The sequence below is a fragment of the Garra rufa genome, chromosome 17 (assembly GCF_049309525.1).
Source record: "Garra rufa chromosome 17, GarRuf1.0, whole genome shotgun sequence".
NCBI classification, from domain to species: Eukaryota; Metazoa; Chordata; class Actinopteri; order Cypriniformes; family Cyprinidae; genus Garra; species Garra rufa.
The window spans coordinates 32,656,647-32,671,336 of NC_133377.1; the positions used below are offsets into that span (position 1 = coordinate 32,656,647).

Here is a 14,690-nt window from a genome sequence, read left to right on the forward strand (position 1 = left end):
TTCCCTTTTTACTTCTTGCCAGGAAATATTTCAACAATTGATGTAAACTCATGAAATACAAATTTATAGTGCTGTTAAAAATTGTAAGTGGTTGGATCAGGAGACAGAAAGCAAGAACAGATACAAAGAGCACTTTGAAGAAAAGGAATGAGGCAGAAAATGAGTGTAAAAGTGCAACCAAGGCCAGATGACAATGAATTAGTTATAAGACTTTGGAGGGTTTATAAGTATAAAAGTTTATTGCCAAATACACTGATTGATGAGCCACATTGTGGCATATACATGAAACTGCAACATAAAATGCACAAACGACAATAATAAATATACTTTTCAGCCAATGCACCAAAAAGAACAACACAAACTACCATCTTTATACAAGTACATTTCTCCTTCTCTGGCACACAAACATAGCACATATCAAACATATAAAAAGTAAAAGAAACAGACTATTTGTACAAGATAGACTAGCAATTTAGCACATTGTGGACATGTTGAAATTCAATGGAATATGAACTGAAATCTAAGGATCCTTCAGTCTCGTTCATACACACGGGTGCAGACGACATCTCCGGCCCTCATGGTCTGGAAGATAAACATCAGAAATGTTAAGAAACCACCAACTAACTGCTTAAACAATTCAAGATCCTTATCCGATGGGCTTAAACATGTCGACAGATGTTATATATTCACATATCCAACCAGATCTTGTTCTCTGAATTCAAAGAATACTCTTTTTAAGTTCCAACACCGATTTACCGAAATGAAAGGTACAAGATAACAATTAGGAACAAAAAACACAGACAGTGAGGGGCTTGTTTACGGTAAGTGGTCTACATGAGAGCAGTGTGACTTTTATGATAATGTGAACTATAATAAGAGAAGTAAACAATACTGAACATAAACAATGCCACTGAACCGAACGAAATTCACATATTTTGATGATTATTGCTGCTGAAAATGGTCAATTATTGTCATGTTTTGGGCTGTACTACTCGGTCAAACCAGGAAAAACATTTGGAGTACTACAGACTGCCAAAAGTTATAACAAATCAAAGAGAAGAGTGCAAAAAAAATGTCAGAGGAACAAAAGGCGTTTGTGGTTGGCCAAACTGAACCAGGATTTCCAGAGCAAGAATCTTGACAACATTCATGTTCGTTCTTATCATTTCTGGTCAGGTAAGTGAAATATTAGTCTAATATCTTAATCAATACTGCTCGTACGTTATATTTACTACCTATTAACTTTAACAGTTTGTCAAAATAATGAGCCCTTTCCTGCTTACTAAGTCCTTCTCCATATGTTTTAGCAGCTTCCACATGTTTTTTTCCATGGTTTAGACAGCATAAATTAGCAGAACAACATATTCAGTAGGCTACATTAACCATGCAATCCATGCTGTTGTTTACATCCAAATATCACCAATATACATAAGTGCAAACTCTCTATTTGTCAAATAAGCAGTGCACTTACGAGAATCAGTTGGCCATCATTGGTCAGTTCACGTGTCCATGATGTCTCAGGCCCCTCCCCCTTCTGCAAAGTCTGCTCACAAGTGATTTTACGGTCTGTCTCCCATTTTGGAAAACTCTGATGGGAAATGGTTAGAAACAGTTAGAAAAGTGCTAAAAGCAGAGATATTGATTTAAAATGTCTTTATAGAGTCTCAAAGCTTGTTGAAAACACGTCATTGTGTTTGTGTGTGACTAAAAGTGAACTCAGATTTGGACATATAATGTTTAGTATTAAATATAATTAATAATACATTAAGACTTTGATATTTTCTACTAATAAATCTTATGCAATATGCTCATGTGTAGCAGTTAACAGAGAGAAAATATGATGTGCTGAGATGTTTGGATGGGTGGCATTACCGTGCATGGGCGTCCATCCACCGTAGCCTCGTTGAAGGACTCGCCCACCGTGAAGGACACATGAGTGGTCCGCACGCTAGTGGAGGTCTGAATGGAGAGACTTTCCCCCTGCTGCGTAATCTCAACAGCTGGTTTGGAAGCTGCTGCAACTGCAATCTTCCTCAGAAAGACATTGACGCCTGCGGAACACACACATACAAATGTGCTAAGAAATTAAAAGGCCATTTATCATTTCCTACAGCCAATTTCCTGTCTTTAACAAGCGTGTCCAATTTGCACTGGAATGTTTTAACGTCTAAACAGTGGTCGCATATTTATGCAATTAAAATCAGGTGCTCTAGTGTTAATGTTTACACCAAGGAAATCTTTACCTTTTAAATATTGAGTCAATACAGTGGATTCATTCTCAATTTTTAATTTTTATTTAAGGGCAACGGCGTACTTGTTCTAAGTGAACTCCCCCTTGAGTGAATAATTGGGGTCGAGGGACGGTGTGTCTACAGAGCCAAACGGCTGGCCGAGGGGCCCCGTATTAGGGTTTGTGAGCCTAATCGCAATCCCATGAGGAAGTGAAGCAGAACGTTTTTCCATGCAGCTTTCCATAGATTATCAAATGCTTCCTTAGTTTGACCTGAACAAAATATCTTTTAAAAAAAAAGTAATAAATAATGAATGACACTGACATGCAGTCATGCATGGGGTTCTTTTAGGGTTATAGTTTTCTTGTCAAATGATAACAAAATGGCTATTTTATATTTATTATTATTATTTATTAATATATTTATTTATTTTTAAGACGTAATAATACAAAATAGGCATATGTATACTAAATTACTTTTGCAAACACGTTCTATTTCGGAGGTTTAATGAAACTTTTTTTCATTTTACTGTCTAGTTACACTGCCTTGACATTTTTTCAGCATCAAAAAAAATATTAAAATTACTTGTAAATTAATTAAAAATACAATCCAATAGGAATACAAAAGTCACATTAGAAGCTTAAAAATATATATTCGATATAACTTTTATAATAATGACGAATCTTGGAAAACTCACCGAGAGCTTTTAGAAGTTCCTCGAAATTTTCGGAGCTTTTCATTTTCCATGATCCAGAAAAGTCAGCAAACGTCCTCTCCGTGTTTGACTCCATGTTTCTTCGTATCTTTTCTTACAGACCGTTGTTTTGGACCGCTCTTCTCCTCTCATCCGCCGGCGTTTAGCAGACTTTCTCTCTCTCAGATCAGCCTGCGAATGTGCGCTGAGTTCTCGACCAATCAGGAGCGTTTGCGCTTGTGCCGCGTTTCATTGGGCGGCCGCTGCTGGCGAACCATGTGCTTCCAGTAAAGATTCAACAAGACCCCTATTTGCCCCACCATTTGGCTTGAGCGATTGGGTCATATATACTGCTAATTTCTTTAATTGCATCCTAAAACATGTTATTTGTCATTTATTATTAACTTGCAGCATCCAGGGATTCTCACTTTGGACTCAAGTTGTTATTTTATTTACATTTAGTTATCGTCTACTAAATTGAAAAAGCATTCCATTATGTTTTGGAGATTTTGTCAAACAAGGAGCTTTTGTTTAAAAATTGAGTTGTTGCAAAATACATGGAAAACCCCATATTAGTCAGCTCCCTTTCTCCCATACAAACATGCCAACAAAGACATCTCATGCTGAGCTTTGTTAGTATTCAGACCACAACAGTCAGCCATTGTCAGTCAATCATATCACAGCTTCAAATCTCGGCTGTCTTCTGTCTCTTGCTGAGAGCTGCTGTAGTTTGATCTGTATCTGTGTCCTAACAAGACTCAGGCTTTGAATTTGCATTTAGACCTCCTCTAAAGTTTTGAGGGACTTTATGTTTCAAAACAAATCTAAATAACTTTTTGTTGAGACCATAACAATATATATTTTTTAAATAACAGAGTAAAATCATATTGATAATAGAAAAATATAGCAAAACAATACAAATCTTAAAATTATATTTATTATATACACTACCAGTCAAAAGTTTTTGAACTGTGATTTTTAATGTTCTGCATTTATTTCATCCAAAGTACAGCAAAAACTGCATTTTTTTTTTTTACTATTTAAAGTTACTGTTTTCTATCTGAATTTATTTTAAAATGTAATTTATTCCTGTGATCAAAGTTGAATTTTCAGTATCATTACTCCAGTCTTTAGTGTCACATGATTTTTCAGAAATCATTCTATTATATGCTGATTTGAAACATTTATTATAATTATTAATATTTTAAACAGTTGTGTACATTTCTCAGGATTCTTTGATTAATAGAAAGATCCAAATATCAGTATTATCTGAAATAAAAAAAGCTTCAAAAGCTTGGAGTCAGTATATATTTTTTTTAAAATAAATTATAGAAATTAATACTTTTATTTAGCAAGGATGCTGTGAATTGATCAAAAGTGATGATATAGACATTTATGATGTTACAAAAGATTTCTATTTCAGATAAATGCTGCTCTTTAAAACTTTCTATTCATAAAAGGAACCTGAAAAAATACACTTAGCTGTTTTTTAACATAATGATATTAATAATAAATGTTTTTGAGCAGGAAATCAGAATAGTAGAACAATTTCTGGTGGATCATGTGACTGGAGTTATAGAGAGCTGTTTTCAACATAATAATAATAAATGTTTTAGCAGCAAATCAGAATGATTTCTGAAGAATCATGTGACTGTTGTGATTTTAAAAATTCAGCTTCAAAATCACAAATAAATTACATTTTAAAATATATTCAAATAGAAAGCAGTTATTTTACAATTTTTAAAATAATAATTTAAAAATATTACAATTTTTTACTGTTTTGCAGTACTTTATATCAAATAAATGCAGGCTTCTTCGATTCAATGCTTTTTTAAAAAACATTAAAAATCTTACTGTTCAAAAACTTTTGACTGGTAATGTATAAGGTAATATTTCTGCTTGATTACATTTAATTTGCCCTTTTTTAAAAATATTATGCAGACAGGGTTGCTGAAAAAGCATCCCATTCTATATTTGCCATAAAATTATTGTTATAAAGTTCTTATGTTCACTGTCTGTTGATCTGGAACTAAAGAGCTTTATCTTAAAATGCTTTAACAAAAGACACCGCTGTTTTCCATCCATTTCAGACCTTGAATTCTGAAATTTCTTTCAATAAGAGCTTTTTAACTGGCTATAACTGAAAATTGAGTGTTTACTATAGTCTTTTTGCATTATCGACACACTGTTTTCCCATTTAATACTGTTTCGTTAAAAGCGCTACTTGACTTTTTTTTTTGCTTATTCACATGAATTTTGCCACCGGCTCAGTATGACCTTAATAAATGATTGAAGCATTATTATTACTTTTCCCTAATCAGTTCTACTCATTCTCTCCCAGCCCACTCATTCATTCTCTCTTTCTCTCGCTTTGCTCTAATCTGCGTCACTTCATTTCGCTTTTGTTCTTTTTGTGCACGTCTCCACATTCCTCATACAAATGGCGTGAAAGAAGCAGAGAGGAGACGAGAAGCAAATGGAGTGTTTGAGTGGCCAAAAGGCAGCCAGGGAGGAGAGAAAGAATGAGGCCGTGTAAACTGAAACCACATCCTCTTCTCCAAATGCTCGGAGGTAATTACCAGCCGATTCCTGAGCTGCTCCCCACCCGTCCCTTTTTTCTCCCTTTACCCCCTGATCCCACCCCTCCTACCAATAACATTTCAACAAGTCTGGATAAGAAATGATATCCCTGGAAATGGAACAGAGAAAAAGTGGAGGGGGAAGACGAGCAAGAAAGAGAGAGATAGAGAGATAGAGAGAGAGAGAGAGAGAGAGAGAGAGAGAGACTGTATTTTCAGTCAGAATGGAGACAGTGGCAAAAGTTCAAGCTGTTTTCTTGCTCTCACTTTGAATGCTTTCCCTAAAAGCACGTCAGCAAGGCTTTCTTTGAAGTGGTCGGGTCAATAAAGCTACTTGAATTTGAATGAGAAAACAATCCTGATCCCACACTCACCTACTACTGACCCCATTATCCAGGAGATGAAGAGGAATTCATGTATGAAACAGAAAGATAGCAGAAGGAGGGGGAATATTTCAACATAAAAAGTCAATTATTTTGCAGGCTAAGTGAGCAGTTTGTAATAACAACCACTCATGATCTAAGTGCATATGCTAGAATAAACTGAAGAGCCCTTTATGTCACAAAACATAATAGAAGTTCAATGGGCCTAATAAATATAGAACACGCTTAGTTAAAATACGGCATGTTATGTTATATGTACATCTAACTTCTAAAATGAAAAACATGATGAATTTTATTTAGAAATAAAGTATCTTAAAGGGATAGTTCACCCCAAAATGAAAATTATGTCATTAATTACTCACCCTCATGTTGATCCAAACCCGTAAGACCTTCGTTCATTTTCGGAACACAAATTTAGATATTTTTGATAAAAGCTGAGAGCTTTCTGACCTTAGACAGCAAGGGTCCTACCACGTTCAAGGTCCAGAAAGGTACCAAGAACATTGACAAAATAGTCCATGTGACATCAGTGGTTCAACCGTAATTTTACGAAGCTACAAGAATCCTTTTTTTGTGCAAAAAAACTCAAATAACAACTTCATTCAAAAATCCTCTTCTCCGCGTCACTCTACATTCTTATAAATAAAGGTGCTTCAAAAGGTTCTTTAAGTGATGCCATAAAGAACCATTTTTGGTTCCACAAAGAACCATTAAGTCAAAGGTTTTTTAAAGAAGCATTTCTTGCTTACCCTTTTATAATCTGAAGAACCTTATTTGCCACAAAGAACCTTTTGTGAACCAGAATTGTTGAATTTTTTTTTTTGCGCACAAAAAGTATTCTCGTAGCTTCATAACATTACAGTTGAACCACTGATGTTACATTGACTATTTTGTCGTTGTTGACCTTGAACATGGTAGGACACTTGCTATCTATGGAGGGTTTTGAGAGCTCTCGGATTTCATTGAAAAATCTTAGTTAGTAATTAACAGAATTTTCATTTTTTCGGGTGAACTATCCCTTTAATTTCTTGTCTATTCAACAAAAATGCTTCCCAGAGAATATTACTGTAAGAGGATTTTCTTGTCCTGTTAATCATCTTTCAGGTGAGAATTTACTGAAAATGTGATAATAAAATTTCAAAAGATGGCTAAAATGATCTAAATGCACATGCATTCCTCTGAACATAAACAAGGCGCAGTGCGTTGTTTACGCGCTGATCAGTGTTGCCAAGTCTGCAGTTTTTCCGCGGAATTGGGCAACTTTAACAATGTTGCCGTGGGTTGTTTTTCATATCCGCGGGTTGAAGCGATCCCAATAACGTAGTGAACGTGAAACGTTGTACCAGGGGAACCATGCCAAATGCGACTGGGCTAGTTTTGAGTAGCAATTAGCTGGGTTTTGTAGTAAAAACCTGGCAACCCTAGTGCAAAACAAGGTATGCGCATGCGTGTAGTACTCTCCAAAATGGCATTTAGGGTTATGTGGAGCAGAAGAAATGTTGAATAAAGTTGTTATTTTAAGTTTTTTTGCACACAAAAAGTATTCTTGTAGCTTCATAACATTACTGTTGAACCATTGATGTCAGAACTATTTTGTCAATGTTCTTGGCACCTTTCTGGACGCTGAACGTGGTAGGATCAGAAAGGTCTCTGATTTCATCAAAAATATCTTAATTTGTATTCTGAAGACAAGCAAACGTTTTACACCGTGTCCCAGGCCAAGTTCTACGGGGGTGCTAGAGGGTGATAAGCATCCTCAAATGAAATCAATAGAACCCTCAGTTAAAGCTGTAATAATGCTATTTATTGGGAGATTTAGCAAACTATCCAGTGCATTATGGTTTGCACTTTGGAGATTGGACAAGATTTTTTTGTGAACTTCCTACTGTAAATATATCAAAATGTAATTTTTGATTAGTAATATTGCTAAGAACTTAATTTGGAGAACTTTAAAGGTGATTTTCTCAGTATTTTGATTTTTTTGCACCCTCAGATTCTTGATCTTCAAATAGATGTATCTCGGCCAAATATTGTCCTACCCTAACAAACCATACATCAATGGAAAGCATATTTATTGAGCTTTCATGTGATGTATACATCTCAGTTTTGTAAAATTTAACCTTATGACTGGTTTTGTGGTCCAGGGTCACATATCTGTTAATTTCTTGAATCAGAGGCGTTTAAATTAGAATCCACTCACTGCTCAAATCGCCAGAGTTTTTGTTGAGGTATTGTGTTCAACACAAATCATCTCAGTATAACAACGTAGACATGATGTAGAGAAGAGAGATTCGAACTTCACTGATTACAACGTATCTCTGTGAGATTGTGATGAACTAAGATGAGGGACAGCTTTATATATAGGCCAGGCTGGGAAAGAGGCCAAAACATCTCTAAAACCAGCATTATGACCAGCTAAAACCAGCCTGATAGGCTGTGATATTGCATCTGGTGTGGACACCCAAATGGCTTGTCGCTGGAATCTTGTCGTGTCGCGCCTAGTTAGGACACAGTGTTATGGGTTTGAAAAGACATGAGGGTAAGTAATTAATGACAGAATTTTTATTTTTGGGTGAACTATTCCTTTAACCCTGCTGAAAAAAAAAACACAGCTAAAACCAGCCTGGTTGGCTGGTTTTAGCTGGTCAGCAGGCTGGTTTTAGAGGGGTTTTGGCCACTTTCCCGGTCTTAGCTGGCCAGGTTGGTTTTATCTTTTTTTTTCAGCAGGGAATTCCTTGTCTAATCAACAAATATGGTTCCTAGAGATTACTACTGTCCAAATAATACTATCCAAATTTCTGTAGGCTAATAACTACTAATCTCTCACTGAGCAGTTGCTAGTTTTATCTCATTTTACATCTTCTCATTTTCATTCTGTTAGGTTCCTTTTTAATTTATCTACGTCTATTAATCTAATTTACCTGAAATAATTCCTCTCAGGCGTGATTGAGCCCTTGAAATACAAAGTGCATGTTCTCCAAGAAGCGCAACCGTTATTTTTTTTAAATCTATTTGGCGCCACCTAGAGTTGGCGCGCTTACTTCCACCTTCCAGGAACTGTCTGCTCAACACATTGCATTTCCAGTCGTGCACAGTTGACGGTAACACAGAAGAAACATGGCGAACCACCTTCGCTTCGTTGCTCGGACTGTCATGGTCCAGAACGGCAATGTCGATGCAGCATATGGCGCTCTGAGCAGGTACTTATGCGATGTCTGGAGAGTTTTATATATATGTGTGTACAAAATGTCGTTATAAATATTTTAGTTAAGCGCTAATAACCGATGTGACCAGATCATAACACGACTGCCGCTAATGTTCTGTTCTCAGTAGGTCATTAGTTGATGCATCCGAATTATATATGCGTTGCAAACCCAGTGACCCCAGACTCAAGTCTCAGTATCAAACTGGATTTTCATGTTAAAGAACATTAGTATATTATATAATGTGTAACATGTCATTAGTTAGAAGGTAAATCGTAAATTAAATTTCTATAAAGTGTATAAATCTCACATTGGCCTAGCACCTAACGTTACACCCTAAAGTATTTGGCAGCATTTGCATCTATTATTTATGTTTTTTCCCCCCGCATTTTTTAGTTATAGTTAACTATAAGAACTACGGTTGCCGGACCTCTAATATGGTTTGAAAAGTCACACGGATAAATTATTTAAATCTTAGTGTGCTTTATTAGCATGAACGTGTTTTTATTACCAGCTAAATTTATTGCAGCTAAATATAAACTAAATGAGAAATGATACACTGTCAAATAATAGTGCAAATAAACAAGTAATATTAACATATTAAATATCAATAATAAAAAAATAAAAGCAAAACAAAATAACACAAAGTAATAGCCCTAGGTAAATTAATTAAAGTAATAATGTCAATACATAATAATATATATAAATACAGTAAGATTTTGAATGTTTTTTTTTTAAGAAGTCTGGCCTGCATTCTTTTTAATCCAAATTACAGCAAATGCGGTAATATTGTGAAATATTTTTACTATTTAAAATAACTGTTTTCTGCTTTAAATATATTTTAAAATGTAACTTATCATTTTTAATTTTTTATTAAACATTTTTTATTATTTTATACAATTTTTTTAAACAGTGGAGTACATTTTTTTCAGGATTATTTGATTAATAGAAATATCCAAAAATCAGCTTTTATCTCAAATAAATGGCTTTAGTAAGATTATACACTATACCTTTCAAAAGCTAGGATTTAATACCTTTATTTAGCAAGGATTGATCAAAAGTAATGATAAAGACATTTATAATGTTACAAAAGATTTCTGTTTCAGATAAATGCTGTTCTTCTGAACTTTCTATTCATCAAAGAAAACTGAAAATATTCTACTCAGCTGTTCTCAACATCATAATAATAATACATGTTTTTTGAGCATAAATAAGGAAATTACAATGATTTCTAAAGGATAATGTGACTGGAGTAATGATGCTAAAAATGCAGTGTTGAAATCACAGGAATAAATTACTTTTTAAAATATATTCAAATAGAAAGCAGTTATTTTAAATAGTAAAAATATTTACAATTATTCTACTGTTTTTGCTGTACTTTAGGGAGCAGAAGAGACTTCTTTAAAAAACGTACTATTGTTCAAAAACTTTTAACTGGAAGTGTGTATGTATAAAGAGGTTTTTAAGAGAGATGTATTATTGCTTAAGTTTCATTAGAGGGTGCAGTTGAGTTGTAGTCTTGCAATCTGGGCTTTAACATAAGATTAAAACTCTTACCTTGGATTGGTTTTTGCAACCCTTAAGCTTGGATTTGCTTTGCAAGGTTGCTTTGTTTTCACCATATAACCAAATAATACATTGATATTTCATGTTTACAGATGTTACATGCTCTTTTTCTCTGCAGAGTGCTGTCCACTGATGGAATAATTGAATCTGTGAAGCGCAGAAGGTACTATGAGAAACCCTGTCGTAAGCGAGAGAGAGAGAGCTACGAGAGCTGTAAGAGAATCTACAACACTGAGATGGCCAGAAAGATATCTTTCGTATCAAGGGCACAAAGACAAGACCCATGGCTTGGATGTTAAAATGAAATAAACTGACTATTCATGCATGAGTCATGCACTGTGATCTGCCTCAGAAGATGAAGATCCACAGGAACATTTTACACATCCACCATTAAAAGGTCATTGCAAGACTGTGTTGTCAGGACTGTTGTCACCTTACTTCCACTTTGGATGTTGTGATATTGTTGACTTAGCATGTTGACTAACTGTTGTATGTTGTTAATAATAAAAAGCTGTAAAATCATCAGAATGTTTGATACATTGTTAATAAATATGAATTTGTGTTTTTGTTTGGAATTTTAAATGCTGAAAGCAGCTAAAATGGTTAAAGTTTAAAGTAGAAAACGAATTCAGCCAAAAGGTGAAAAAAGATACACATTAATCTGATCTTTTCTGCATACTAACATTTTAAAAAAGTAGAGCTTATCTGGTGAAATCTGAGGCTTCGCAGTTTTGCTAAAGATGTATTGTCTGGTAAAGTGGAATAACCAGATGTTTAGAAAGCAGACTAAAACAGGCTTTGTGAGAAGAAAATACTATGTGTCACATGGCTAGCAATTACTTAAGCAAACAACAGTGGTTCTAGATGAAAGCAGACCTGCTTTTACTGGTTACACACTAACAGGGTGAAAGTCATTTAAAAGATGAATGGTTAAAAATTCACAATGTTTCCAAACTTTTAGTGCAATCAATTACATATTAAATAATCTCAATTTTAAACTATGCATAGGGGTGTTTGTTCATTTATTTATTTGAATTACTCAATTTTCAGTTACAGTTTTACCTTTTTGACAATTGGGTAGTGGCACCATAGCAACGATGCTGTATTTGATGGCCAGCTAAAATACTAACATACAAGTCCTCTATCTATGATTTCTTTTCTAGTGAAAAAGTCTCATCTGAATCAGGAGGGAAGTATGCAAAGTTTAAACACCATTTACAACTGGAAAACTGTTCAAAACAAATATGCTGGTCAGGGTCAGAAATTAATTTCTTCATTGAGGGATGATATTTGCTTCCTGGAATTGATTTTCAGGGGCAGTTTTTTACATTTGTAAGGGCAATTTTTATAATCACCTTATTAAAAAAAAAAACATGAGTTCATTTGCTAAATCAGATAACTCCATTTTTAATCATTTTCAAAAATGTTTTTTTTTTTTTCATTGTGCATTTAAATGAATCTAAATCAAATTGCAGTTTGGTAATTTTGATATAAAGTAAAAAATAACAAAACATACAGCTAACTAACACAATAAAGACATGATAACATAAAAAACGTGATTTTTAAAAAAGTAAAAAAAAAAAAAAAACGAGTTCATTTGCAAAATCAGATAACTCCATTTTTAATCATTTTCAAAAATTTTTTTTTTTTTTTTCATTGTGCATTTAAATTAATCTAAATCAAATTGCAGTTGGGTAATTTTGATATAAAGTAAAAAATAACAAAACATACAGCTAACTAACACAATAAAGACATGATAACATAAAAAATGTGATTTTTAAAAAAGTAAAAAAAAAAAAAAAAAACGAGTTCATTTGCAAAATCAGATAACTCCATTTTTAATCATTTTCAAAAAAATTTTTTTTTTTTTTCATTGTGCATTTAAATTAATCTAAATCAAATTGCAGTTGGGTAATTTTGATATAAAGTAAAAAATAACAAAAAATACAGCTAACTAACTCAATAAAGACATAACATAAAAAACTTGATTTTTAAAAATGTAAAAAAAAAAAAACGAGTTAATTTGCAAAATCAGATAACTCCATTTTTAATCATTTTCAAAAATGTTTTTTTTTTCATTGTGCATTTAAATTAATCTAAATCAAATTGCAGTTGGGTAATTTTTATATAAAGTAAAAAATAACAAAAAATACAGCTAACTAACACAATAAGGACATGATAACATAAAAAATGTGATTTTTAAAAATGTAAAAAAAAAAACAAAAAAAAACGGAGTTACAGTATCTGTTTTAGAAAAAGCTCTTCATACGTTGTCTTTGATGTCAATACTTCGGTTATCTAATAATCCAATTACTTTAATCAATATTTTAAACTGTTGTCAATAACAATAGACTCAATCAATCAATCAACTTTATTCAAGACACAAAAACAATACAAAACATTTAAAAAGAGTCATCATTTTTAAAACACATACAAGCATCGGGTCCAACGTTTCCAGAAGCAAGATGAGTACCTTGTGTCACTCTTCGAAACATCAGTTAAAGACACAACAATCATGTTCGTAGACTCAGTCAATCTGCACATAAATCTATACATAAAATTTCTCAGAACAGCCTTAAAAGTAGGCACATTGTTAGTCACAAACATTTCACTGGCACTACTCCACCTGGGAATTTTAAGCACAATTCTTAAAGCATCATTATAAGCCACTTGAAGTTTTTTCATTTTTGCAATACTAAAATTACACCACAGTTGAGCAGTATACAGTGGAGTGCAATACGTTTTGAAGAGTGATATTTTAACGTCTTTAGTACACATATTAAATTTGTGAGCCAGCATGTTTGCCTGCCCATACAGTTTACCACACTGACGCTGCACATCATCATCATCAAGGAGGTCATCTCTTATCACATGTCCCAGTTATTTAACTTTGTTAACTGTTTAAAATTTTATCTAAACTATACGTGTAAAAAACAGGAGCTCACAGGGCTGCAATATTATGACAAAAAACATTATTGTAGATTATTGCTCTTTATATTTTAATAATGATTATTAATACATATATAGAAAACGATATAATTTTTTTTTCTTGCATTTTGGGCAAGGGCAACAGGGGATGGACATTTCCACTGGAGGAAGTGTATAGACTCGTATTTAGCCAGAAATAATCCTTGATGAAGGATTGGTTACTTACAAACAGCTTTTTACTTCACAAGATATTAAAGGAGTAGTTCACTTTCAGAACAAAAATGTACAGATAATTTACTAACCCCCTTGTCATCCAAGATGTGCATGTCTTTCTTTCTTTAGTTTTAAGGAAATTATGTTTTTTGAGTAAAACATTTCAGAATTTCTCTCCATATAATGGACTTCTATGGTTCCCCCGAGTTTGAACTTCCAGAATGCAGCTTCAAAAGGGCTCTAAACGATCCCAGCTGAGGAAAGAAGGGTCTTATCTAACAAAACGATGGGTTATTAAAAAAAAAAAAAAACCCTGACATTTAATATACTTTTTAGCCCTAAATGCTCATATTTTCTAGCTCTCTGTCAACTCTATGTATTCCAGTTCAAGACAGTTAGGGTATGTCGAAAAAAAACTAATTTTCTTGTTGACGCAGAGACAACATAAGCAATTAAGGTTAAAATCTATATAAATTGTCAATTTCGTTTCGTTACATAAGACCCTTCTTCCTCAGCTGAGATAATTTAAAGGGCTTTGGAAGCTGCATTTAAACTGCATTTTGGAAGTTCAAACTCGGGGGCACCATAGAAGTCCACTATATGGAGAGAAATCCTAAAATGTTTTCCTAAAAAACATAATTTCTTTTCGACTGAAGAAAGAAAGACATGAACTTCTTGGATGGTAAGGGGGTGAGTAAATTATCAAAATTTTTGTTCTTAAAATGAACTTCTCCTTTTAACTTATCACTTTTAAGTGATGGACTGGAGTGTATAGTGTTTTTATCAGCTATTTGGACTCTCATTCTGGTGGCACTAATTCACTGCAGAGGATCCATTGGTGAGCAAGTGATGTAATACTAAATTTATACAAAACTGTTCCGATGAAGACATTG

General features: G+C 33.6%; 2 protein-coding genes across 2 annotated transcripts; one reads left to right on the plus strand and one right to left on the minus strand.

Annotated features, from left to right (window-relative positions):
• Nucleotides 1–211: 211 nt before the first annotated feature.
• Nucleotides 212–3,089, minus strand: crabp2b (cellular retinoic acid binding protein 2, b). The gene is made up of 4 exons (XM_073822243.1): nucleotides 2,929–3,089; nucleotides 1,873–2,051; nucleotides 1,472–1,588; nucleotides 212–582 (listed from the first exon to the last, which is right to left on the minus strand). The coding sequence occupies exons 1-4, from the start codon at nucleotides 3,020–3,022 to the stop codon at nucleotides 532–534; spliced, it is 441 nt and encodes a 146-aa protein (XP_073678344.1). The 5' UTR covers nucleotides 3,023–3,089; the 3' UTR covers nucleotides 212–531.
• A 5,860-nt stretch (nucleotides 3,090–8,949) lies between these two features.
• On the plus strand, nucleotides 8,950–11,178 carry mrps21 (mitochondrial ribosomal protein S21). The gene is made up of 2 exons (XM_073822357.1): nucleotides 8,950–9,087; nucleotides 10,775–11,178. The coding sequence occupies exons 1-2, from the start codon at nucleotides 9,005–9,007 to the stop codon at nucleotides 10,953–10,955; spliced, it is 264 nt and encodes an 87-aa protein (XP_073678458.1). The 5' UTR covers nucleotides 8,950–9,004; the 3' UTR covers nucleotides 10,956–11,178.
• The last annotated feature ends 3,512 nt before the right edge of the window (nucleotides 11,179–14,690 follow it).

Coding starts and splice junctions, on each gene's coding strand:
- crabp2b (XM_073822243.1), bottom strand. CDS start 3,022: ATGGAGTCAAACACGGAGAGGACGTTTGCTGACTTTTCTGGATCATGG. Junction 2,052..2,928: donor GGAACTTCTAAAAGCTCTCG/GTGAGTTTTCCA, acceptor TGTGTTCCGCAG/GCGTCAATGTCTTTCTGAGG. Junction 1,589..1,872: donor TGGATGGACGCCCATGCACG/GTAATGCCACCC, acceptor ATTTCCCATCAG/AGTTTTCCAAAATGGGAGAC.
- mrps21 (XM_073822357.1), top strand. CDS start 9,005: ATGGCGAACCACCTTCGCTTCGTTGCTCGGACTGTCATGGTCCAGAAC. Junction 9,088..10,774: donor GCATATGGCGCTCTGAGCAG/GTACTTATGCGA, acceptor TTTTCTCTGCAG/AGTGCTGTCCACTGATGGAA.